Below are 27,563 nucleotides of genomic sequence, written 5' to 3' on the forward strand. Positions count from 1 at the left end.
GTGGACGCACCTCGATGTCTGAGCTGTTACTGTGTTAGCGTGTCACGCTCACACCGGAGCCTGCCGGCCACCAGCACCAGAGAAGGAGCCGGTATCGGCCCCGAGTTGGTAATCGTCTCCCTCGAGCCTCCAACCACCTCCACTCTACTGGAAGAGAGCATCTCTGGGGAGTGACACTCTTTGACACCGACTCATATCTTGTGTGTGCAGAAGGGGATGATGGGGGGTGGGGGGGGGGGGGGGGGGGGTTGGTTTGTGGCCAGTAGGGCGAGTTTAGCTCGGCTCACACCCTGAAGTGACTGATTGAGAGAGACAGAGTGACGCTCGGCTGCATGAATGGAGGCCGGGGTGGATTTCATGCCCCATGGAGCCTGTGCTGCAGCAGAGAGGAAAGAAATCACATTCCACCAGAGACGCTGGTGAACTATGGACAATCTAAAGAGATTAAGTGAAGGAGGAGGTGAAGTGCATTTGAATATACATTATATTGTACATACAGTTGACTGCACTTACAGTACACAATGTAAAGATTGTGTTTACGTTGTGAATAGCATTTCTTTCCTTCTTATTTCTACCATCTCCTTTGCTGCTGTGACACAGAAAATGTCTGTCTTATGTTATCTTATGTTAAGTGATCTTATCTTATCTTATTTCTTCTCGTATGTTAAGCTATATTATGTAATATAATCGTATCTTGTTATAATTCCTTCATTTTCCCAAATTTTGTTTAGATTTAGATTCTTTTTTCTCCGTTTGGCTGTTTTAAATTTCATCGCTTCTGCTTTTATTCATGATTTATTTAGCTTGTTGTCTTGGCGCGTATAAGAGGTAAAATCAATAAAATATGAATTTGAAGAAAAAAAGGCCTAAAAATACAAAGCTGAATAATTAAACACTCGTCCACCATTGGTCCACCATACCTACACAGGGCTGGGTTTTAAACTGGCAGGAACCTGTGCTGCAGATACAGTCTCCGAATCGGATGTAGTTCCTGTGTGAAGCCAGTGTTACGCTGGAATAAGGATTTTCAGGGAGTTACAGTGATAACATCAAATGGCTCCGACTCTGAGCGAACTCAACCCCACCACTGGCAACGCTCTGAGGCAACTGGTGAAATGTAACAGGGCCAGTGAGGCAGTGGGATCCAGTACTGTGCAGCTTCAGTCACCAGGCGGTTTCCAGTGGGAGGAGGAGGAAGTTCAGACATAGAGATTTCTCAATTATTAAAAGAACGGTTCCTCCCAGTTAGCTTTGAATTAGTAATCTGAAAATCCACCACTTTTCTCCTCGGCCCTGCCTCCTCTCTCCAATCCTTCCTGTTGTGCAGGAGGATAAACCATATGATAGGATACAGTCAAATGGAACAGATTGCTTCCCGTCATTGCCTGTGACTTTCTAAATAGCTCAGTGTTACCGGGCACATTAGACTCACGTGGTGAGCAGCCAGCGAGACTGCTTGGCCAGGCCCAGACAGGCCAGCAGGCAGATGACCAGGTCCAGGATCAGCAGCAGCAGGTATGTGAGCCATCTGCAGAGAGACAGAGAACAGTTAGAGACTGCTGATCACTGGGTGTCCTGCAGCGAAGCATGGAGAGTTCGGGTTAAAGGGACATTCTGGGTTGTTAGAAACTGCACACGTGAGATTCAGTGTCACAAACTCACAACTGTGAAGCTTGTTTTAACTCTCACAGAAAACAAGAAGGACTCAGAACCCAAAAGGCGAGTGTCCCACTTACTGTACTTTCACCTCAGGCACATGGAATAGCTGTCATTTGAAGTGTGTGTGTGTGTGTGTCTGTGTGTGTGTGTCTCCCTTGTGCATGCATCTGTTGTGTGAGCAGTCAGTTTGTGACTGGACACACTGAACCTGTCCAAGTGATTATTAATGAATGAACTTAAATCCATACGCCTGAATGTTTTATACAGTGAAGACAATTTTTTTTTTTCGTTTTTACCCCTGAGCTAAAAAACCTATAATATATATATAAAAGTCAGTTAGTTTTCCTCTTTTCCTCTCATCCAACAATCATCTATCCATTTCACTCTGTGTTCATCCCCCTCTCTTCTCTCCCGTCACTTTATGGTCTTGTTATCGTTTTAATTATAATTTATATTTCCCATCAGTCTTTTCCAATCACTCTACAGAATCCATCTCCTCTATCGCTCCCTTCTTCCTCCTCCTCCTCCTCCTCCTCATCCACTCTCTTTAATCTCATCCCTCTCTCTCTCTCTCTCTCTCCCTCTCTCCCTCGCCACCACCTCCATGCCACTTCTTCCTCATTTCATCTTGCTGGCAGTCGGGTACAGTACAACATGCACATGGGCTCCTCTGGGTGACACAGTCCTCGTGTTATCTTAATCTAATTAAAGTGAGTACAGCCGAGGGAGGCCCGGGGGGGGGGACAGGCTGGTTACATGAATGTATAATAGAAAAACACTTTTCTCACAGAAATCATGTCGGACAGCTCAGGGCCACTCAGCCGGCTTCGCCTGTAAAAGGTTGATTATGAAAGAACACAACGCCTCACTCAGATGTCCCTGTCATCTTCACATCAGCTTCATGTAAAAGAGGAAGAGGAGGAAGATGTTTGCCAACCACATGCTGAAGAAGAAGAAGAAGAAGAAGAAGAAGAGATGAAGATGAAGACGAAGAAGAAAAGGATGAAGAAGAAGAAGTAAAAGAAGATGAAGATGAAGAAGAAGAAGAAGAAGACGAAGAAGAAGAAGAAGCTCATAGGATTGTTTCAGTCTTCGCCTCAGTTGTAAATCTCATTCCTCTAAGTTGTAATGACTCCGTAAAGCAACACAACAATCCCTGTGTGCGAGTTTGCACAAGTAAACAAAGTGTTTCTGGATGAGAACACGGACACAGACTGACAGCAGCAACACAACAACAACATTTAGTCGCTGATTAGCTCAATCAAAGAACACACACACACAGTTTGCCGGCACGAGGCGGTGATAATTGATCCATTAACAGTTCACGCTGTCTGCTCTCTCTCTGCTGCTCTATCAGTGTGGAGCTGAGATATCCCACCGTCACGTTACAGATCAATACAAACACACACACACCAGCCTGTGTGTTGAGCAGATTGAACAGAAACAACCGGTGAGGCGACGCCAGACAACTGCACTTCATCAGCAGGGTCTACGGAGGGTGAGTGTTTAATACACAGACTGCAAATAAAGATGGAGGACAGTCTTGTATCTTTGCCTTTTTTTCAAATTTCTTGTATCTGGTCGACCTGGTTCGAGGGTTAAACCTGTTTTCAAAAGGCTTTTTTCTCTTTCTTTCCCCGAACATCTGGAGCATCATGGTGTTGTGAGTACACACACAGCCCCGTGGCCTCACTGTGCCGTGCAAGCCGGCAACACGCACTCCTCCGCTCCTCACCTGTAGTACTCCACGTTGGCCGTTTGATCAGCGATGGATGCCAGGTCCACTTTGGCCTCCTCCCAGTCCGGCAGGCCCAGCAGCTGTTTGATCACGTTGTCAGCCATCTGCTGCATGAACTGCAGGGTCTGCACGAAGTCCCCGCGGGTGGCGAAGATCTCGTCCAGCCGGGCGAGGTGCTGGTGCAGGCCGCTCCTCATGCTGCCCATGGTGCCGGTCACCTGCAGGGGACCAGAGGGGGGGGGGGGGGGGGGTGAAAGATGAAACAATGCTGCAGGTGGGAGAGGAAAACCGAGCTAGAAACTGAAAGTGGCATAATAAAGATTCAAATATCTATATTGCCTGATAAAACACACACTAGCCTGGACATCGCACAGTTTATGTTGGAAACAGCTTTATATGAAAAGTCATTGATTCAAAATGATGATGTGTGCACTGATGAACACTTGGTAGTACTGCTGTATTCAGACTTGTGTTTTCCAAAGCTGCCGGCCGTGTGTATTACTTCTCCTGGGAGAGGATCATATCTTTAAACCCTCCACCTCTCTGCTAAAACTAGATCTGTTCCTCATGCTCGTCTTCGTGCTGAGCTCAGAGCAGAATCCCTTCGGGAGCCTTATCAAATTCAGCTTTTTTTCCCAAAACAAAGTGAGCAAAGGTGAAGATGAGCCTGAACATGAGGTTGTTTCAGCTCCGAGTTTCTGACGGTGTGGGCGAGCGGGACGAGTGAGCGTGGGCGAGCGGTGAAAAGCTCCGTGGAGAGAAAACCACTCAGCTCGGGAAAACAACCCAAACTGGAGAAGAAGCCTCGAGGTGAAGTTCTCTGGCTCAGGGTGGAGTTCTGTATTCCACCTCCTGTTGTTCGTGAGGCTGATTTTCCAAAGTGATTCCTCGTTGATGAGAGCGATTGTTTGTTTGACCTGTTTGAACCGTGAGATCTCGGAGTTAATCAAATCCACCAGGGGGACACGTGATACTCTGAGCACAAATAAACTCATTCAGACTGACTCGTTTATTTTGTTGGATCTGATTTTTACCTCATCGGCCAAACACTACACGACCACTTTAAACAGTATACGTGGGGAAGGGGGGGCACTAACCGTTTACTTTGGTTTAATCACTTTCCTTAAAGGCCGAAAGTGTTTACAGGGACAGACATCCTGCTATTTGATAATTAAAAAAGGGTAATAAACGCTCCCATTCAGCTCGGGGTACTTGGCATTCACCGGAGAGACAACTCATATTGTTGTTGTGTTTATCAGGGAGCGGCTTTTTGCTGGAGCCGGGACGTGGAGAGGTTGTGTGGGAGTAATTAGTCGGGTTTGCATTCAAAGTGCAGCACAAGGCCTGTATGGAAAAAGTGAGGAGAAAACAGCTTTGAATAAGAGAGGAATGAAAGGAGGAAAGAAAAGAGGAGAGACCTCCATGACTCACTGAGACTTGTGAGCTACACGAAGAAAACAAAGTTTCCTCAGATCATTCAGTGTTGAAGTAAATCTGAGAAGACAAATTATCTTTTCAACGAGCGAAAGACATCAGATATTTTCATTATTTTATTATTGTGGGACAAAAAATGTCGGTAAAGACGATAACTCACCCCGAGAGACCCCTAGTGGCCGAGGGTCCATATTGTACATTTAAGATGCACAAAAATATAAACATATTCTCTGAGTAATTAATTGTGATTGTTCATATTCCATTACTTGAATGCAAAATGTATAAATTATTATTATTGTCATCGTTAAAGCTACTATGTGTAGAATTTGAATTGCTTTGCTCTGGCGCCCCCTGTGGCCGTGTCACAGAATGCACTGGAATGATTACAGATGGCTCCAAAGCTGATTTGTCAAATTTTTTCATCTGAAAAACACAAAGCATCTTCTAATCAAATAAAAGTGTGACACATAATGACTTTAATACTTTAAATGTGAAAACAGAGCCACGCTGAGTCAGCCACAGAGAGACACAGGACACATGCCCGTGGTTCTCTGTGGTTTGTTATCTCACCGCTCATCGACACTGCGTCTTCCTCCGGAGACCGAGGAGATGGAATCACAGATGAGAAATGAAGCCTCGTATCTGATCCTTGACTCGTGTGTGAGAATCTTATCTGAAACGCTCGGGGAGACAGCCGATCCAGATAATCTGTCTTTCCTCTCCATCTGATCCTTAAGTGATCCGCACCGATCGAGAAGATATGATTCCCAGCTCCGGTCGTCTCTGTCTTTATCTCCGTCTGGTGTTTTGAGGACATTTGAGAAGCCTCACATCTTTTTACGCAGAAACAATGTGCAGAGGAGACTTCATTTTAGGGTTTGCACGCTGGAGGGTAAAAAACTGACATAAAGAAGACACATAAGAAATGATACGTCCCCAAATATCAAATGTAGGTTGTAACCGAAAGAAAATGATGCAAAGGTTCTAGTTTAACTATATGACAAATATGACTTCATCCTAATGCATGTCAATGTATTTTTTTATCTAAGAGTCCATATCTCAGGATCAAGAAAGGAAGTAGAAGATTTAGTTGAAGAGCCAACATGTGGGTCATGTCCCCAAGTGGACAATACATCCTCTCACACTCTGCTCAATAGAAATCCCACTTCTCTTCACCAGAAGTTGATCTCTATCTTTAAGCCTGGGGGGGGGGGCTGTAAAGGGACGTTTTTAATTAAATCTAAGACACAAACCTTGCAGAAACTCGCCAGGCTCCTAATTGAGCTGGTAAAAAACTTGTTTTTCATCGTGTTTTGTTTTGAAAGTTGTGAATCACACCCTACAGGCCGGTGTCCGATGAGGATGGATTTCATGAATTTCTGCTCTGTCCAGGGAGGTTATGTTTTTGCTCCGGCCCATTGGCTTGTTTTGTTGTTTGTCAGCAGGACAACACAAAAAGTACAAAACTGATTTCCACAAAACTCAGCGGAAGGATGGAACTTGGGTCAAGAAAATACAGATAACATTTCCATAAGCTTCAGATCCCCAATTAAAATCTGTTAATTCCACGTCACTCTCACAACAAGGCTCTGCCATTGACTTCTTCTTCTTCGTCCATGAACTAATTTGTTCTCACTTCAGCTGCTGTGCAAACGGCCTGGAGTCACTTCCTCTATATTCTGTACTTGACCCGTTATCACTTCAATAAAAGGCCGATGAGCGTATTTGTGGAAGTCAAACAAAAGGTTCAGATCCTCTTCTCTCGCTGAGTCTCATTGTCTCTGCGTGGAAGTGGAGAGACTGCCTTCAATTAAAATTGAATGTGGGAGCTAGAGCATGAAATGGAACATGGGTCTGAAGTGCCTCTGCACCTCAAAGATCAGAACATCTTCAGTGCTGGGTGGAACATCGCTTTAATAATACATCCTTCTACTATCTACGTTTCACCCTCTCGGATATTCGATGACCACGGCGCTCTAGGAGGTTTCCCTGCAGAAGGACTGACAAACATTTATGGGTTTAGCCATTAAATCAGGGTTTCTGCAAAAGCAACAGCCAACACAATAAAAAATTGTTGTCTGAATGAAGGAAGTGGGATTAAACGGCTACTAGCTACAAATACAGTGAGACACAACCAGATGAGAGCAGTTCCACAAATCTGTCTCTGTCTGTGGTTTTGTTTTCAGAGAGCAATAGTTCACAGGGGTGTGGGTGTGTGTGTGGGGGGGGGGTTAGGCAGTTGCTGTTTTGGCTTCAGAGACGACCTTTGACCCCAGCGTCAAGCACTTTCACTTCACCTCACCTCACTTTACATGGCAGCTCATCCAGCCTCTCAAGAATAGGGAAGTCAGCAAATGTGTCCATTAGTCATATCTCAACTGGAGCGCACCCAGCAGCACATTTATTACAAAGCACAAACTGGATGTCAAAGAGATATTTTACATTTGGACTTGCAGGGACAGCAGCTGTTTGAAGGAGGGACCAGAATTTAAGATTATGTTTTTCCAGCAAAATTATGAAAATAACAGATATAACACATATTTCATAATCTATCAAATAATTCCAGAGATCTCTGTCTGTCCGTCTGATTTAGAAATGTAGCCCTTTCCCCACAAGCTTCTTCCTGAAGGCTCTTATGTTATTGTGTCTCCCAAAGGAGCTGCAGCCCCATTTCAGGCTTTTTGTACATGCAACCTCATTCTTTTGTTGTGTACCCAAATAGCTCTGGAGCTGGAACCTCAACCCACTCGAGTGAGAGCTTCATCTTGAGACCGAGATCATTTAAAAACACAATACTTGCATTGAGCTTCAGAAACAGCATCGACTCAGTGGTTCATAGTGAGCTTGTTGTGTTTTCTGTGGCCGGTGGAGAAAGTTTAAAATGAAAAACAACTTGAAACTTATTGGATAACGTCAGGAGTCTTTTCATTTTCAGTAAAACAAAAACTAACAAAGTGAATTCAACTGCAAATCTGAGTCCTTTCCCCAGACCAGCAAACAAGCGCTCTTATCACAAAGTAAATGAGGGATTGTCAAACTCTAATTTATGCTCTTTGAAACAATAGCACCAGGTCCCAAAAATACTTGAACTCCTCTGAGGACTTCGGTTTCCCAGAAATATTATTTCTGGAGCTGAAACAGGGTCAGACTGGGAAAGAGAACATGGCCCAGTCCTTCGAAATCTCAACTCTCGCCAAGGCCATCTGAATTCCACTGTCTGCGTGAAGTTATTCTCTCTATGTGATTCCCCTCCCCCCCGCTTCATCAAGAGAGCTAATAAGAGCTTATTAGACTGTGTCATTACAACAAGCTCATTATGAGAATAGTGTGGAAATATGCATGTCAGTAATTATGCAGTCGGCCGACGTCCAATCTGCTTTTGAGCTCCGGCCAAAGGCTCATTGACCGACCCCGGCATCGACCCAGCGACTGCCGGCTGCCAACTCCTCTCTCAACATCCATCCCCAAACAATAAAGTTATTATTAGTGTGGTTAAACACTTAGAGCGTCCCATCAGTCCCATTGCAGCACAGATAAATGATCCAGTCTGGCTGGAGTCCACGTTTGACTGGTTCATGATTTCAGTTTTGTGAACCTGTCCCTGTAAAGCTCCACATCGGACCTGACGCCTGCAATTATCTCCAAATCCGAACCCTTCCCCGGACTCGTTACCATATGTCCCATGACCCAACACATCACCCATGATGCAACACACGTGCTACACAAACAGCTTGTGGCTATCGAACGCTAATACTTGTTGGCACTTTTTACAAGCAGCAAAGCCACAGAGAAGGTATTTCACCACTGGGGTCTTCACATGGTCCATTTTGATTAAAGTCAAAGTCAAATTCAGGTTCTCACAAATAAATACCGTGTTTCTTCGTGAGACTCTGTTGTACACATCGTGAGCATATATTACTGACTGTAACCAATCGCTCTCAACAGCGGCCAAGAAACAAAACGCTTCTTCTTGATAAAGAATCTGACTTCCGTCCTTTTCCTCCCTCACACACACCGAGTCTTTAGAAGCCAACCGGTTTCTAAACTCTCATGGAGTTCGGCTAAAAGGCGTTTGTGTGGGCCAGAGGGCAGCGGAGCCGTCTTTGTCAGTGATTTCAATTCCAATCCCGAGTCTGCCAATCAGACGGGCGAGCTTTGCTGCGTGTTCCCCCCCATCACAGGGCTTTGTCTCCCGGGCTCATGGTTGATTAGGTGGGGGGGAGACTGTGAACCGTGTGTGGCACACTGGGCTCTTTGTCCTACTCCGAGAACTCGACTCCTCAGCAGTCTATAGCCGCTTGCGATGAACTCACTCATGCGCACACACGCACTCACATGCATTAAGATGCTAAAAGAAAGGCCACCATGTCCAATTATGTCCTTGTGTGGGTTCACACGTCCCAGAGGACGCACCAACAAGCCTTCGCTGGGATACATGCTAATGATTCCTCTCAGCTCTCTACTGTGACATTGAGGAATTAATGAGGCTAAGAGCTGCGCAGGATTAATACGAGACGATCAGTGTACATCAATTCAAACATCCTAGAAATGAGAGGGAGACTACACCCCCCCTCTGCTGTATGACATGTGCTTGTATTGATGATATGGGGAACATGATAAAAGCGTGTTCATTGTCCATGTTAATGCACATCACGTGAGATCTAATCCCAGCTGACTCAACTTATCTTCCGACATCAGTGGTCGTGGGGTTCTAACATGTTTCCACTTTAAATCATTTATAAAGTGAAACATCGAAAAGCTTCAGAGATGACAACTCCTCTGTGTTCAAACCTCCATCATCACTGCAACACATCCTAAAATACCACATAGTACAGCTGTAGTGTGTGCAGACAGGTTTATCACAGAGTGGCTCACATGCCACCACATTAAGTTGCATTAACACAGATGGAGAGTTAATCCCTGCTCTTTAACAGAGAGTCACAGAGGATCTGATTCCACTGCAGGTCTCACACCACGGACACGACAACACACAGCTACTCTTCAGCAACCTCATATCCATCAGGCATATAGTATATACACTGTATTTTTATAGTGTTATAGGGTCATGAATAATAACTTTATTAATTTGGTCGGGTGCAGCTTGGAGAAACACCAAATGCTATTTTAAAGTCTCCAGTCAGACTCCATGAGTGTCAGGCCAAGTCTAAAATCCATCTGTGTGAGTGTCAAGATAATACACACCTCTAAAAGTCTTTCATTAAGTCTACACAAGTTTCAAGTCAAGTCTCAGGACAATCAAGTGTTACGTCCTTACACAATCTCAAGTCAACTAACAAGTCCAAAAAGTTTCAAGTCACTCTACACAAGTCTCAAGTCACTCTACAAATCAACTCACACAAGTATCAAGGCAAGACTAGAGTAGAGGGTTTGTCTCTCGACTAAAAAGAAAGACACGTTGTCGTTTAGTGTGATATCTGTGACTGTGGTGAGTTTGGGCGTCTGTCTGATGAGCGTCTCTTAGATGGGAAGTGAGGCCCGATAAAAATAGAAAAAAGGAATCATGCACACGAACTGAGCTAAAGCCGAGTGGAGAGAAAGACACAGGACGACTCTCTGTTTCTGCCAAGGCCAGGGTGAGAGAGAGAGAGAGAGAGAGAGAGAGAGAGAGAGACCTGTCTGTCTGGAACCAGAGAGTTTTTGTGTAGAGAGGCTGTCAGTTTTTTGTGTAGCGGTAAAAAGTTATAAAAAGACCATGAAACCATTTTTTCAAGGGAAACTAAACTGTGTCCTCTGGGCTCGTCTCCTCTTGTGTGAGCGAGCGAGCGACTCTGTAATGTTCCTGAAGCCGTCACTTCACAGCAGTTTGTTTACAGCTGAATAGATCCGTCATCTGTGATCTCTGTGTGTGTGTGTGTGTGTGTGTGTGTGTGTGTCTTTGCTTACGAGACTGTCCACGCCGCCCAGCGTGTGATTGGCGTTGTACAGGGAGTAGGTCAACTGGTACACTCCATCGTTGGTTTCACTGTTTCCGTAGAAGCCCACACCCACTGCAACGCTGTGGAGAGAGAAAGACGGGAACTGGTGAGACTGGAAACAAGGACAACACTGGCTGGACTGGGAAATCAGTCGAATCGAAGGTGAGGTCCTGAAGTTGAAGATAAATTCGTCAGCTTCCAAAACTGAATCTCCAAGAAAGGCTGACTTATAAGATATAAAGTTCAAGAGGCCAAAAGCCTGTTTTGTGAAGCCACAGTGATCTTCACCTTTGACCTTGGATCAATTAATTCAAAATTAGTTCATCCAAAGCTTAGAAATTATCAAAACCAAACTACTGACTCTCCGTCTGTTATCAAACATTGTGAAAGATGTAAACAACCGATTAGAAATGTGGCAAAACAGAAAACAGCATCTACACAACATCTGGACATTCACATTGTGTCTTCAGGGGAGCCTCTCTGAGTCCAACTCAAAGACTGTGGCCCCTCTTACTTTCTCTCCGATGCAATAACAGAAGTTCATAAAGATAAGTAACTGTATTCTGCAGTAAACTCCCGTTTGATGGACGTGTTTATGCAAACCTCAAAACAGACGGGTTTACTGCAGCAGGGAAAACAAACACTGGATCTCTGCAGCGCCGCAGCGGCTCCACAACAACACTCTCTGAATTTCTGTGTTTGCTTATGTAAACAACACTCTTTCAACCGGAATTTCATACAACACAGGGATTTTGGAATATGCATAATTCGGGAGTTGTTTTTACGGATTCAGTCATCCGAGGATTCGGTTTGTTCAGCACAATCAAAATAACCTCCAACACAAACACAAAATCTTAAGTTGTCTCTGTGAGCTGTGGCTTCTCCCCCCCCCCCCCCCCCTCTGAAAGCATCTTTCTCGGATGCGGAGACAAGATGTCTCACAGCCTCACAGGACACGTGGGACATTAGCAAGTGGAGCTGGTGTAAAGAACTGAAGGTCACGGGTCACACTGGTAATCCAGGGCAGTGAAAAGCCTGTCTCACATAAGATAAAAAAAAACATCTGCTAATCTCTGCAGGACACTTTTACCCTTTTATTAAAATTAAACATCAATCTGCAGGGAAGTTCTTGTGCTTAATGACACAGTGCAACTAAATTCATCATAAGACGAGAGACATTCTTTAATCGTCAGACTCGGAAGACGACAAAGCTCCAAACCTCCGCTGACGTCTCTGCTGGAGGAAACGCTTTAAACCTTGAATTAGAACAGAGGCGCTGCAGGAAATCCTGTGTTTACTGAGTGTTTGATGTTCGGAGGTGTTCAGTGTCACACGGGGGGGCACACATTTAACACAACACCAGTGTAACGTGTTGAGCCACCATGTCTCTGCTCTGCGGGTCTCAGTGATCCTGAAGTCCTCTGAACTCTGATGGAGGGTTGAACTTTCTTCACAAAAGATTATGTAGCTGCAAAAATCCCCGATAGATAGATGTTCAACTGACTCAGCAGAAAAAACATTCTTTTCTTTTATTGCATCATTATCCCACTGATTTATTAAATACAAAAAGTTTTCCCTTTAATATATCACCTATAGGGGTTATTGGTATTGAATTAAGCATGAGTTGGAGAGGTGTTTCTAATTTTTCTCTTTTCAATAAAACATGCGGCTGGACAGCGTGAATCAATACATCGGACTCACGGTGATTAAATACAAGCTTTATTATTGCAGAGCTGTCGTATAGAATAACGTCGGTTGTAGCTAGCGCCCCGAATTAGCATCCCCCAGTTATACCTCAGTCCATTATCTGATAATCAATGGAGCTTAACTGGGAATCATTTCACTCCCCGGTGTCGAGCAGACAGGATTTATGGCTACTTGGCTTTATTCGTTAGTCAATATTTTATGACCACATTAATTCTACAGGGATTTATCACCGTGGTTTCCCTGAGACCTGGAGTGACCTCTAACGGTGGTGGTAATTAAGTCGGGGGGGGGGCAAAGGGAGAAGCCGGGTGACGGGTTGAAAGTTGGTGTGGATCTGAATCAGATGATAACCATCTATCTGTCAATCTACCTCGACAATCACAAGTTCTTATTTGCTAGTTCTCACAGACTAACATGGTTTTCAGGGTGAGTCAATATGATTTCTGAAATTAAAATGTGATTTGTTAAACCACTCTATGATTTTAATGTTTCCAAAGGAATTTGCCAAAGTGCCTCCTGGAGTAAGGAGGTCAGGTTTGGGAATCTCTAAATTAACCAACTGCCAAAGTGTTCTCCAGATAAAGGCTATGCTGGGGCAGGTCAGGACCAAAGGGAAGGTAATCAGGAGTCAGCCTAATTGAGACAGTCTCTTAAACCTTATGCCCCCCCCCCGAATCCTCCCTGATGCTCTGAATAAGCATTAAGCAGAAAATAGAGACAATAAAACCGCAGTCAATGCTGCTTCCTGCAGCTTCCCCCCTTGGATCTGGCTGAGCGAGCTGTGCAGCAGTGTGGCAAGTCCATGCTGGGTGCACTGGGGCGGAACAGCCCTGATTAGTACAAAAAGGTTCGAGTCTCATTAACTGAAGCCCTGCAGGTAAACCTCCCACAGAAGAAGACACATGAAAGACGGAGAATGCATCAATATAATCATCCGTCTGGAGAGAGAGACGGGGAGTGACGGATGTGGACGGAGCCAGAGAGACAGTGAACTGACAGGGAAATAAGCAAAAGGCAGCGGTTGTTGCATTTGTGAGGACAGCAAGACGGACCGCTCACAACAAATAATATGACACAAGCCCCGAGAGCAGGAGGACGGGCGAATCCCAGCGAGACGAGAGAAAACAGAGAGCGAATACGAGAAGGTTAGCTTTGCTTCATGTGGCCACGTTGAGCCACAATCCGGCGATGATGACGCACAGGCTGCTGCTCTTCTTCATCTTTCCTCTGATCCAAAGAATCACCTACAAAAGCAAACCACAGGAGTCGCTCCTCTTTTTATCTCTGATCACACATCAAAAAAATGCATTGTGTGAATAAATCCCCCCAGAGAAACATCGCCTTCTTTGAACCTTGCAAATATTTTGAAAAGTTCGGGTTTTAATTAACGTGAGGACGGAGAGTCACGAGCGAATCCCTCGTTTTCTTCCCCCGCCTCTCCTCCATCCATCCATCCATCGGCCCAGTTAGCGCTGCTCCTTGAAATATCTCATTCAGAGAGGATATCGTGGATTTCAGCAGCCGAGCATGGAGCCAAATTCCCGACTGTCACGTTGATAAATGACAAAAGAGGATGAGAGACAGTGAAGGGACTTTAGAGAAAAGGAGCCTTCAGCCTGCAGCAGAGAAAAAGGCCTTTGGCTACTTTAAATAGACTCAGACATGTTTGACTGTTTGAGCTTCGGCTCCACAACGGCAGCAAAGACTCGGTTGACGTGACAAACACTGACAGACGAATTTATATTTTACCCTGTCCTCCTCGAGTTACAGCAAGGGTCACCCCCAAAGCAAATCCTCTTAATATGCAGCGGCTCATCTGAATGTGTCACGCATGAATCTCTGACTTTGAGAGGGAGAGGTTTTTCTAAAATAACTATTTTAACGCCCAAGGAGCAGTTAAACACATTTTTATGTTTTTTCATTCCAATTAGTAGAAAAAGATTATCCCCAAGAAGTAAAAGAGGCTTAGTGGGGCAGTGTCCCCTCCCACCAATTGCAAGTGTCAGTCTCAGTTGTCAAGAGTGTACTTTGACTTCTTTGTTTGGTCCAGGTCCCATCTGCTAACATGGAGGAGACAGGTTTTGGGGTCTATACTGAAGGCAGCCACCAGGGGGCGATCAAGATGCTTTGGCTTCACTTTTGAGCAGCGGTCTAATTTTCAATTTTTAAATCTACTCTATGGTCCCAACCACATAAACCCAGCCTACTCCATGTTAGCATACAGGACATGGACCAAATTAAAAGGTCAAATTACACTTTAAATACATTTCTTCAACTAAATTTTAGATGAAACTGATCAGTACCAGACGGTCACAGGACAGGATACACTAAAAACTTAGATGCTTTGTCCCCGTTCAGATGTCTTCCACACGAGAAGCCTGATCTGCTGTGGTGACAGTGTAATTACACAGTCGCAGTGCTACACCATGGGCAGGGCTGCGACCACGGCTGAGTGACATCTGCTCCGGCTCCACCAGCGTTAATTAGGATGGACATAACGGCACATCGGCTCCCGCCACTGTCACACATAATAACAGTGGAGCGCAGTGGGACTTTAAAACAGAAAACACAGGGACGAGGGGAGGACGGACAGAACGAGAGGGGACCCAGGGGGTAGAGGTGAGGGGGGGGGGGGGGGGGGTGGGAGAAGGGGACAAGAGGGGAAGAGTCTGGACTGATGAGATTAAAATTAAGTCAGTTTCTCTCTTCAGTCAAAGGCCAAACGCTAAATCCCATCCGTCCTCTGGTGGATCCAGTGGATTGACCCAATCAAAGTTGAGAATCAAAGTAGAGAGTTGATTTCCCAAAGGAAATCCCGTCTCATTCAAACCTGAAGTCTTCAAATTTAAGCTTCGGCACAGAACGAGTCACTTTCCTGGGATGGATACGGAGACAAAAGTTCATGTGACATATTTAAAAGTCCCGAAAGTACTTTTACTATGCACATGCTGTGACAGAGGTTTCCACTTAAATCCTGAGCTGGACAGATCATATCTATCAGTCTGGGGACGATCAGACAGATGGATATGAAACAGCCGCTATCACTAAATCTCCCACAGGCTCGGACAAAGACTTTATTCCTTTTTTAAGTGGAAACAGTTCTTACAAGGATATGAAGACCTTCCCCGTCGTTTATCCACAGTTACATATTTTCTTTCTAAAGTACAAAAGAAAATGCACTTCCCCGGGACATTGGTGGGAAAAGAGATTAACTTCATATGTGCAGTTCTTAGGTTTTTATTCCGATATAAGTAAATAAGGAAGTGAACTTTAGCAACAATTAGAAAAGAACACTTTATCCCCTTAACAATATGTGTGAGTGAATCTGTTTCTAATCAAGATTAAATCCAAATAAACATGTGTTTCCATCCACTGCTCTTATGCAAGTAGGAATAATGTGCATTGGAATTAACAGCTGGGGGCCACATGTTAAACCTTGTAATTATCATTATAGAATTATGTGTGCAATAATTATATGAGGGGTAAAGGAGTCCACATATTTGCAAAGGATCTTAAGTGTGAGACTGTGGTTTGGTTTTTATTAATAACGATGCAAATAAACCACAAAAACCACACAATCAATTCATTAAAGCTTCTTCCAGCAGCAGCAGCATCCCAGGCTGTGGTTTGAAAACACAACCTGACCTGCTGGTGAATCCACACAGAACAGAACAGACCTCTCATCTCCACTGGGGCCTGACCTCCGTCGTCTTTCTGTTCTAATTTTAATTCCGCTGCATACATGTTTAATGTGAGGGGTGCTGCCACGGCACAGTTTAAGAAAAGTGAACATGAATGATTAAATATGACGTAATGAAAACTGGCGGAGTTCGGTGGGAAGCAGAGGCCAGTTGGCTTCCTTTGGCCAAAAGGGGGAAACACTGAGTGTTAGAGAATCAGGCTGTAGTGCTTTAGTGCTGTTCTAACAAGCAGGGATTTAGATAATAAGTATAAATATAAGATAATTTGACGTCCGGAATCTTGTTTTAATCATAATTTTAAATGTTTTGCTTTTAAACATCCATATTTTGAGACATTTTATGAAAAATACTTTGTCATTAAATTGAATTTAGTAGATTCGGACAGAGAAAAAACAATATGAGAATAAATAAAAGTTATCTACTGTACATTATAAGTATAATTAAAACCTCCAGAGGTAAAGAACATGTGCTTTACACTTTGTCTATAATAGAACAGATATTTCACCCTCAGTTAAAGTAGATGGAATCCTACAAGCCTGCACAACAATGCTCTAGGTCTAATTCAATATCCCTCACTGGTTTATAAACACGACTGTCACATGGCTGACAGACGTAACCCCCCCCCCCCCCCCCCCCCGCCACCAAATTCAATTAGCTCCTTCATGAATAGAGTAGATTTCTGGGACTGATCTAATGGGTTGTGTCTGGTGATGTAAGCGCTGACTGCGTCGTATCAGATGTGTTTCAGTAACTTCATTAGACGGTGAGTGAGTCTCTAATGGAGTTAACTTTCTACTTGTTCAAGAGCGTCATCTTTGATTGTGAGAGACACGGTGGGACGTTGCCTGAATGTGATCATCACCGCCTCTCAATGCAGGCATCCATCCATCCATCCATCCATCCATCCATCTTTTTATCCATCCATCCATCCATCCATCTATCCATATATCCATCCAATCATCCATCCATCCATCTGTTAATTCATCCTGGTTCCGTGGCTTGTTTACCAGCATTCTTCCAAATTAATTGAGATAACTGGAGATCACCAAACATTAGGCTGCTCACAATGTCTCTGACTCTGTAAGAAGTAGGAGGGCTGTGACAATAACATACGTTTCTATTGGTTGGGTAGAATCTTGACGTGGTTATTTCACAAATATCCAAGAGAACAGAAAAATCTGAGCATGAAATGAGGAAGTAACGCTCTCAAAATTAAAAGAATAAAGACATAAAGAAAGCTCTCGAATCTTCGTCCCCAGTAGATGTGAGGTTTTTCAGCAGCAGCGGAATATTTGGAAAATGAAAAGTTGGCTCTTGAGTAAAAACCTAACTGGATTGCCTGTGTAGCAGCTAAAGGCTACAACAGCGATATCATTCAATCTTTATTGGAGATAAACATAACGTCACTTCACATGAGGAAAGTTTTCAGTCTGGCGCAGACTTAATGAGATCCAGACGCCTCCAGCCCAAATAAATCACTTTGACGCTGAGTAGAATCTGAGGGGAAACACTGGGTCCAGCTTCTTCTTATGTAAAAGGAAACGTTTCTCTTCCTCTAAAATGGTCACATTTTTAATAATTTAAGTGATATAATAAAAAAAATGAAATTTGTTTATGCACGAGACATGGCAGCGAAGCTTGAAACTCATTATAGATTCTGTTTGAGGTCTTGTAGGACCAGGTCTGCGCTAAAGGGAGCAATACAAGTTTTAATTTTACCCTCCATTAGTAACCTGTAACCGCTTTTCATTTATTACGATGAGGCGTCATCCATCCAGAAAAATAAACAGGAGGTTACATCGACACAGAAATAAATAGGCTACGCTTGATGAACTTTATATCCAAAGGCTCAGGGAGTTTTTATTTACAGAATCCCATTATTATTCCTGAGCTGCACTTAGTGTCGAGATGAGTATTATTTTCCTACCAACACTTAAGCATGTGTAAAATTACTTTACACTCATCACATGTACTTTTTATAATTCCCTTATTATCTTTAAAAAGTCCCACAGTTTATTTCATATTTGTTTTCTTTGAATTTGTTTAAATTTGTTACAAACGTTTGCTTGGATCACGGATTCATTAATTCGACTTTGGGGATAAAGGGTCAAAGGTCAAGATAATTGTGAATGCTTTATCTTAAAAAACACCTCAAGAGAATTCTTTCAAATTTGGCACAAATGTTTAATTAAGACTCAAAGATGAACTGATTATATTTTGGAAGGTCAAAGGTCACGTGACTCTCCCACTATGGTGGTAAAGTGCTCGACAGTCACAGCTCTGTTCATGTCACTTGTAGGTAACAGCTTCCTGGAAACAGTTTTGAAAGATTTATTCATGGAGACGACTGCATGAACAAAGAATAAAAACATTCATTCTTTTCTTCATGTTATGTCTTCTTTTAAAAAGCACATATCAAACAGTAAACTGGAAGAGCAGAGGGTGATCACAGAGATTTCATCCACCACATCCGAGGCTACAGGAGGTGAAAAGCAGAAGCATATCAATGACGGATCCCATCAAAAGGAAGGAAATGAAAAGGAGAATATATTGGCTGTGCGATGGTGAACCCAAGTAAATGCAGGAACTTGGAAATAGAAGCTTTGGGGCATTTCAAAAGAGAAGTGGACGGACAGGCGTGTCGACCGGGGAGAGTGACCCCCCCCCACACACACACACCTCCAGAATACAAATGGGAAAACAACAACAGGCAGACGTACACAACTGAGAAGAGTCTGCACAGTAAGTTATGGATTCGTGTGGGAAATGTGGATGTGCATGTCAGACAGATTCATCTTACAGCTCCAACCAGCAGACTGCTTTAGAGAGAGAGAGAGAGAGAGTGTGTGTTTGTGTGTGTGTGTGTGTCAATCAACAGCTCGTCCTGCTCTTACCATGTAATGAGGCCGGCTGCCACGGCCGACCAGGTGACGCAGCAGGAGTTGCTCTTCTTGCTCTCCTCCTCCTCATCTTTGCGGCAGCAGCATAAGCAGCTCAGGTAGATGGCGAGGCAGAGGAGGTTCACGCCGAGTCCTGCGGCCACCACGCACGCCAGAAATATCAGGGACTGGAAGGGGAGACATGACACGGCCGAGTCAGAAACAAAAAGTTCTAGGACCTGGAACTACTGGAACTCTGAGTGACGCGTACCAGCTTTTAAAAAGCAACAGAAAACTCAATGTAAAAAAAGATCAATACAACTTTGGTGTTGTTTCAAGTTCCTGTCGAGGCAGAGCAAATCAATTAGAGCACTTTGCATTGGAAGTAATTCGATTTCAAGGTGTCCTGCTCCTTTACAAATACATCTCCTGTGTTCAAAAGTAACTTCAGACGTATTATTCTGACAACAGACATTAAACTCGTCATAGTACGAGAAGCAGAGGCGTTAATTAAAGTAAATATAAGTTATTAACATGTGAACACAGTAAAACATTAAGAATCTGAAGAGCCAGTTATTTTCTGAGCAGGTGGTGGCAACCAAATGTGGAGCTAAAAGTCAAGTGAATATTCAGGAGGCCAATTAAAGCTAATAATGCTGAGTCATTGTTTGTTAACATGTTGTGTTGCGAGTAATTTTTTTATTTGATCCATTTCAAACATCATTCCTTTCTTTTCATTCACAAAACAAATGTCTTTCTTCTTTTAGCATCATGATGTGAGGATGCTCTTCTGTGATACGATAAAAAATAAAAAAACAAGTGAATATAACTTCCCCCGGTGCCCAAGAAAGAAACAAGCTGCATTCTGGGAGCCTGTTATGCTTCTGTCTCCAGCTGGAGAGCAGACACCTCCTCACACGTCCCTGCGCCTCCATCCCTCCCTCTCCTTCCTCCTTTAACCCCCATCCCACCTCCTGCGAGAGATGGAGTGTGGCGACGAAAATAGCAACAAGAGTGTCCTAACAGCCTGAAATGAATTCTGCAGCCATCTGTGAGCAGATGGGTTTATTCAAGCTCGGCTCCTTCTTCCTCCCCCCCCCTGCTCTTCCTTTTTAGTTTGTCTGAAATCTTTCTGGTGCTGAGCCATCTGTTCCCATGCTGTGATGTCATGTGTCCTGCGAGTCGAGCAGCGGGATTAAATATGAAAAATGGAAGAATTTGCAGGATTATGTCGACGAGCGTTATAAAAGAGGCAGGTAAACTGCAAAAGATTGAAAAAAATCCTCCGGAGCAGCTGTTGGCAACATCTGACACGGCCCTCATCCTGTCAACTCTGCTAATAAAAGATAAAAATTACAACTGCATGAAACGATAAAGCCGTGTTCACTCATTTCGCACCATGAATCTTCGTTTTTTTTTATTTGCTCCCTTCCAGTTAAATCAATATTTCTCTCGCTCCTCTCCCTATGGCTCCATCTGTCGGGTGCAGGGCCTCATATTGTCCCGTTTCACAGCCACATGCCGCACATCTGCTCACCACAGAAGAAGAAGATGCAGAAAGACCCAGGATTTCCCCATGTACCCTTAAGGGTCCAATAAAGTTAGTGTGGAAATTAACGGAAATCTGGTTTAAGGGAGTGGACTGTAACTGTGTTAATGGGCGAGTTCGGACCAATGAAAGATAGGGTTAGGGTTAGGACGAGTGAAATGGCGACTTATCCCTGTCTATTGGAATTAAACAGCATGTGACAGGCCGGCTTGAACTGCCATGCCTCTGTCTTGTGATTCCTCTGCAGCCTGGCGATGCAGAAGAAAAGAGGGAGTGTGGCAGAAAGAGGAGAACCAGGGAGGAACTTATATATAACGTTGGAGGAACTCGGCTGGAGCTCCTCGTGGATGAAGCTCTGGACTCAAACCATCGAATGATCGCCTTTGCCAAGGAGGTTGTGTTTTTATCTGCATGTGTTTGTTTGTTTGTTAGCAGGATTAAGCAGAAACTAAAACCCTCATCTCAAAGTGTTAAAGGAATTTAAATGAATTCCTGGATCCACCCTCTTTATCAACTCAACTCCAAAAGTTCAGGTCTTCTTTCTCGACTCATCTTCTATCCTTCCACCGAGTTTCAATAAGTTTGCCTCCGTGGTTTTTGCATAATCCAGCAGACAAACATCCTCCTTGCCAGAGGTAAAAACCCACGTAGCAGGTAAGCAACTCAAAAACACAAACTTTTTGGAGACACATTTATTCCGTGGTAGGGTTTCCACTTCCCCTTCCAGTCTTTTCACTCTCAGAATCTCCACTGTCCTTTGCCTGTCAGGTGCAAGAAATAATGGCTTCTAAATTATGTAGCATCCATTCAGTGGAGGGAGGCGCACAAAGGCACGCACCACAACCCCATCCTGGAACCATCACTTCCCCAAGAGCTCCAACCTTCCATTAGGTTTAGAAACACTGGTTATCTCTGTCTGCACACATTCCCTCTTTGGTAAAAAAAAAAAATCAAATCTTCAGCTCCGACCACTTAACTGCTGCCTACATTAGGTGGGAGTAGTTTCCAATGAGAGCAAACTGGATGTGTTCACACCCTGCGCCTTGAACTCAAGAGGCAAATTGCAGTGTCCTCCTTGTGTTGCTTCCTCTCAATTGTCCCTGTAGACAGGGATGGGAGGCCGGGGGGGGGGGGGGGGCGATGACACAGGAAAGAAAGGAAGGAGGATCCAGCTGAGCGGAAAAGGCAAACCCCCCCCGAGAGGGAGGGGAAAAGAAAGATACCCAGAGACGGTGATGGAGTGATGCAGGGAATGTTGTTGGTAAGAAAGAGTTAAGAAACATTTAAACAGTTTAAGAAGAGCGGCGGTGGCGGTGATGCTAAATGACTGGAAGACAAAGCCAGTTTATGGGAAGACAAAGACGGAGCCTCCTCACCCACGTGGCCACCTCCGATATTACTCAGCGCACGGCCCAGTTTCCCACTGAAGACGCCTTCGCCCCCCCCGAGGCGGCAGCGTTGCATAATCTTACGCCTCTTCCCAGATAGCAAGCAAACCTAGGAATCTCAATCTTTAATGGCAAAAACCGAAGACAAGCGTGTGACAAGACAAATCAGCCACGAGCTCGGCCTCAAAGAACGACTCATGGACGGATTTATATTTAAAGGATGACACACGAATGAACTCAGCAGAGTCAAAAGGAGAGGAGGGGGAGGAGGGGGGGGTTCACGGAAAATATCTGAAATTAATGCAAAGCTGCCAACACACAAATCAATCTGATTTAATTATAGCTGCAAGTAATGACTTTTATCACTATTCACTTTGTCGATATATTTTTTCCTATTAAAAAGTGATTAAAATTCAGCTACAGAACCAAGCAGGTGTCTCCCTGGTCATCTGAAATGGTTTTAGCCCGGAATCCAAACAGAGTTTAACATCTCTATAACCACACAGTGAATGGCCATCTTTAAAAAACTGTTCCATTCCCGACAACAAAAATGTCTCAAAAGTCTCGAGTGGTTTGCATGAAAACACAATTTAGAGTCGGGCACTGTGCTGAAGTACACTGTGTGCCTAATGACGATAATCTGGTGAATAACTGAGGTTTTAAAAGAAGAAAAGGAAAATGCTTCAGAAATAAACAAAGGAAGATGCAATTCACACATACAGACACACAAACACACACACACACTCACAGCCAGACACCTATTAGACAAAGGGAGAGGCATAATGAGGTAGTAATAGCCTGGAGCGGATATGACCCAGAGGGGACTGTGTTAGTCATTTACACCCCCCCCCCCCCACCCTCCTCCCCTCCCTAGTCCCATCAGAGGTATGATGAAAGCCGATGGGAGGATGACGGCACAGATGAGGACAGTCTGATAAATGGCCGTTCAGGCTGTAATGGTCCATTATGAAGCCTCGTGAAAAAAAACAGGACAAAGAACCCAGAGACACGATTCTAAGATAACTGGCCACCGCAGAGCAGCTGCATCGGTTCTTAATATTAGATGATCTGGAAAAGCACCTGAAAAATAAAAAATTAAACTCTGAATGCTCTCAAGACTACAAGGCTGGGAAGAGGAAATCAATAACTGAGGAGAATCTGTTCGGCCCCCAGAGCGAGTTCGGTGCTTCTCCTCAGAGAGAGAGAGAGCAGCTGTGGGAGGAACAGCTCAGGCAGAGGTGTAGTAGAGATATTTGTTTTAATAACCACAGTGAACCGAAGACACATTTAGTTAGGGTTCATTTTGTTTAAAAAAAAGTTATGCAACCGCTGTTCCTACAGTGGAAAGTAAAAGATGTGTGTGTAACTCAAACATGAGAGCGACTTTATGAAACGGTTTCATCGTGTTCATGCAAAGAAACACCGGAGCAGCATTAGACATCCTCATGGAAACAGGTGAATAAATGCAGGCAATTTGTATTTTCAATATTAATTCATTCGCTTGTGCAGATTAGGTGAAGCCACTGAGGAGCGTCTGAAGGTGCAGAGAAGAGGTCAAGCTCATCCAACAGGAAATAGATTTTAAACTATTGTTATTCTCGATCGTAAAATCATCTGTTTTCTTTACCATCTTTGAAAGACACACTTCCCTGTACGTCTAAGGACTTTAGAAACAGCGTGTGTACTTCGAGTTTTTAGTTTGGTCCATCTCTCATCAACTAACATGGAGGAGACTGGTGTTATGACCTATGCTCACGTGATTGGGATTAGCAGTGACCCTGCAGTGAACTCTGGGGGTAGGATGTAAGATCTGTGTTTAAACCTTCACTTCATTTCATCAGGACTCCGAAACACTGATTTCCTGCAGATATCTCTTATTTCCCCAGAGGACCTGAATATCTCCCACTTGATGAGCACTCCACTGTTAAACCAGGGGCACTTTACTGGAGCAGCAAGAAAAGAGGTAGACAACAGGAGGAGATGGAAGATGTGATGAACGTCAAGACAGATGCAGATTCACAGCAGGCTAAGTGGTGCGTAGCTCGTACCTTAAGCAGAGTGCCCACTAAAAATAAATTTTTAAAAACACGAGTTGTCATCATAATTAATACATAGAGACAGAGAGCACCTCCATCTGTTACAGTGCATCTGCTAAGTGGGACTGAGTCACACAACAGTTGAGGTCCACATGTTGGTGAGTGGTGTTAAATACACGCTAAGAGATAGGAAGTGGCTTTCAGGAGCGTGGCCGCTGCACAGCAGGTGGCAGACAGCTGTGTGTAGGTGGAGAAGGTCTCCAGGCTCATGTGCACCCATCTACAATGTGTGTGTGTGTTTGTGTGTGTGTGTGTTTGTACACAGACGGAATGGACAGTGACATTCCTTTGACATAAGGGCTAAACGGGTGTCAGATCCGTTTGAGGAAGTAGAAGGAAATTCCACCTTAAAAGGTCAAAGCCTAGTGAGCTGCAGGATTCTCTTCTTACTGCTGGAAATAATCAGTCTTCGTATTTCACTGATTATTAATTATTAAATTCTACAGATCCACACAGTGGGGGGTATCTGTAGAACGAACCAGTTACCAGGAACCAGGAGTTTAAACCCTGGTTCCTGGTAACTGGGAAATGGTGGAAAATGCTTTAAATACATCAGTTTAAATAATGCATACGTTGGGCCTTTGGGGGTTGAATGAGAGATGCTAAGTTCCGTGAGCAATGTGGGCGATGACGGCAGCACCATAAGGAAATCCACCCCCTCATCGAGGATCAATAGAGCGGTGCGAGTCCCACTGCTGCTGCCTGGTCCCCTCTGACACTCAGGTGAAAGCCCCGGGGACCAGAGGTCATCCAGCCCAGTGCTCACAGCTGGGACACCATTACCTCCCAGTAAAGCCACCCCAAGGGATTTGAAGAGACAGGATGTAAAGGATTCCTTATTAAATCTGCCTCGTTGCCCTCAAACTTCTCCATGAACAAACCGAGGGTCCCTGGGTCTTTGTGAAGGTAAAGCCCCGCTGCTCATTTCCTGTGGTTTACGCTTTTTTTCCCCCCAAAGAGAAATGTTTGGCTTATTCCCGTAGTTCTGCACAGCCGTCGTAAATCTCTCGCCAGCATCTGCTTCTCCGAGCTCACGGGACATCTTCAGAGTGCAGCGAGGCTTGTTATCTCCCAGTCTCCATGACACCCTCCCTGAACCCCCGAAGCCCGGACCCTTCCCTCGGGGGAGTCAGGGGTCATGGTTTTGATGGTACACCCTCACAACAAAGGAAACCCAACACCCACCCCCAGCTTCCATGGAGGAGCAGACTCTCATTGTGGGGTTCTTTTCCGCTGGAGGGGAATGTGTCTGCATGAATCCACTTGTCCCAGTTCATGCCGAGCCGGCGAGTGGGCACACTTGCTTGACGGCATTTGATCTCCCCGGCTAAAGCTTCTTATTGCGCCGGTGATTACCAACGAATATGATGCAACCAAGAAACAGCAGAGGAACACCAAACAATCACAGCCCCCCTCCCTCCCGGCACGAGAGACGGCCGACACACTTGTCACTTCCTGTTTGAATATTGTTAGATCAGCGAGGTATGGACCTGCTGCCTTATTAGCACCAGCCTCGCTAATACCATCCAGCCAATCAGGTGATGCTAATTACTGGCTTCCAGCACCATGGAGACAGATTGGGGTTAATGATCTTCCTTGGAGCCAGAGGGCGGGGGGGGGGGGGGGGGGGGGGGGGGGCACTGCGATCGCATCTTTCATGCAAATACAAAACACAAACGAGGAAGAAGAAGAAAAACACGTCATCAATGTGACGGAGATGAGGGGAATCGCTGTTTTCACAATAAGATCAAACAATCATTCACAGAAACATGGAGGTGGATGTGGGACGAGGAACATGGACATGAAAACAGGATTTCGTTAAGAGCACAAATAAGACTTGGTAAATGACTTGGGCTGAGAGAGCTGAGCAGAAACTGTGTTTATGGCATTTTTAATTTCATGCAAAGACAATGCAGATGCATTTAGTTGTAAACTCAGCTGTTATTTGCTCCAGACGGCTTTTAGTTCAATGGGTTGAAGCAAATACGCAATCAAACCCTGAGGTACCATGGAATCAGAAATATTCACAAATGTATGTTTAGCCAAATGGATGAATATTTTATCCCCCATGACTTCACATGGATTCTCTCAAATCTTCCACACGAGCGGCTGTGAAGCGAAGGTTACATCCATTTTAAATCAGTAGAGGGACGTTTGACGTTAAAAACCAAGAACAACGAGGGAGGAGGGAGGAGGGGGGAGGGAGGAGGGTGAAGGGAGGAGGGAGGAGGGGGGAGGGAGGAGGGAGGAGGAAGATGCTGATGAACATAACAGAGAAAATAAACCGAAGACAACTTAGAAAGACACAGAGCGGTCTGGAGGGGGAGACTGTGTGGATGCACTCGGCTGGAACATTGTTCCCTGAGAATCCCTGTGAGAAAAGCCAGTGAAGCACAAAGGTTGAGTGTAGAGTGTGTGTATGTGTGTGTGTGTCGCTGTAATTGAACAATACAACCGTGGCTTGTTCGTTTATGTCGTATCGTTCTGGGCCACGGTACGAGCACGATAAAAGCTTTTAGAGGGAACGTGTGAGCTGAGCTAGACATAAAAGAGACCAGTGGTTAGATGGGAGAAGAGGACGTTGTGTAGTCGCAGCCCAACGCTGCTGCTTTCATACAAAAACTACATTCTAGCCTTTAATCGATCCATGATTTAATGATAGAGCTTGTATTTGTGTTTCAGCTCTGTGTGTTTGGAGAGCATCAGAGTGTCAGGGACACATCGGACAGCAGCTGGTTCACACTTGTTTGGGTGACAAAGCAGGAAATGGAAAAAGGGAAGTCAGATGGACCAGGACCTGCTGACCTACACATGATGTCTGGCTCAACACAAACACACCCACACACAAAGTCCCACACACACACAACAAATAAAAAAACAAGGCCCTTGTCCCACGTATCTTTCCAGAGAACTAAAGAGATCAGCAGATAGTCTCAAGAGTGTGTGTGTGTGTGTGTGTGTGTGTGTGTGTGTGTGTGTGTATGCATCCCCTTAGTCTTTTTATCTGAGTCCAACAACTTCCAGAACTTTTCCAAACAGACAATTCAACAACTATGCACATGAAACTTGAGAATTTCCAGAAACTAGAGACAGAAAAAAACTCTGGTCAGGTGATTCAGTGAACCGGCTCCACTGACAACAGCAGTGTCCGACAGAGGGTGAGAAAAACACACGCACACACACGAGGACACACACAAAGCACAGTGAAAGACCCTGACCCTACATTCCATCACATTCAATGGCCCAGAGCCAGCGGAGGAATTCACCAGGATTGCCCACACTGCAGCCGGCCAATTACAATTCCACCGCCGAGGCATGTGGCCCGGACGGAAGCTGTTTGATTCTGCTGCTCAACTCGATCCAGAGCAGCACAAACACTCAACATTCACTCTGTCATTTCTCCGCGGACGTTAAATATGTTGAAAATATAATTTGGAATCCAGTTAATCGTCCCTGAGAAGAAGTAAAGAGCTGCA

General features: G+C 44.6%; 1 protein-coding gene and 1 long non-coding RNA gene across 4 annotated transcripts in view; one reads left to right on the forward strand and one right to left on the reverse strand.

The window, feature by feature from the left end:
- The window catches only part of ttyh2 (tweety family member 2), a 45,478-nt gene that overhangs the window by 14,999 nt on the left and 2,916 nt on the right, over window positions 1–27,563 (reverse strand). For 2 of the 3 annotated variants that reach the window (XM_053413861.1, XM_053413860.1), the window contains exons 2-5: window positions 19,070–19,242; window positions 10,736–10,847; window positions 3,395–3,615; window positions 1,433–1,528 (exon numbers count right to left, since the gene is read on the reverse strand). In XM_053413861.1, coding sequence (XP_053269836.1) covers window positions 1,433–1,528; window positions 3,395–3,615; window positions 10,736–10,847; window positions 19,070–19,242 — 602 coding nt within the window. Of the gene's footprint in view, window positions 1–10; window positions 160–1,432; window positions 1,529–3,394; window positions 3,616–10,735; window positions 10,848–19,069; window positions 19,243–27,563 lie in introns of those variants that run through there. The other variant, XM_053413862.1, reaches the window with a different exon arrangement.
- LOC128426816 (uncharacterized) lies at window positions 264–2,539 on the forward strand. The gene is made up of 3 exons (XR_008333290.1): window positions 264–460; window positions 2,298–2,369; window positions 2,450–2,539. It is a non-coding gene; the product is annotated as an uncharacterized LOC128426816 (long non-coding RNA).

Source organism: Pleuronectes platessa, chromosome 21 (genome assembly GCF_947347685.1).
Source record: "Pleuronectes platessa chromosome 21, fPlePla1.1, whole genome shotgun sequence".
NCBI classification, from domain to species: Eukaryota; Metazoa; Chordata; class Actinopteri; order Pleuronectiformes; family Pleuronectidae; genus Pleuronectes; species Pleuronectes platessa.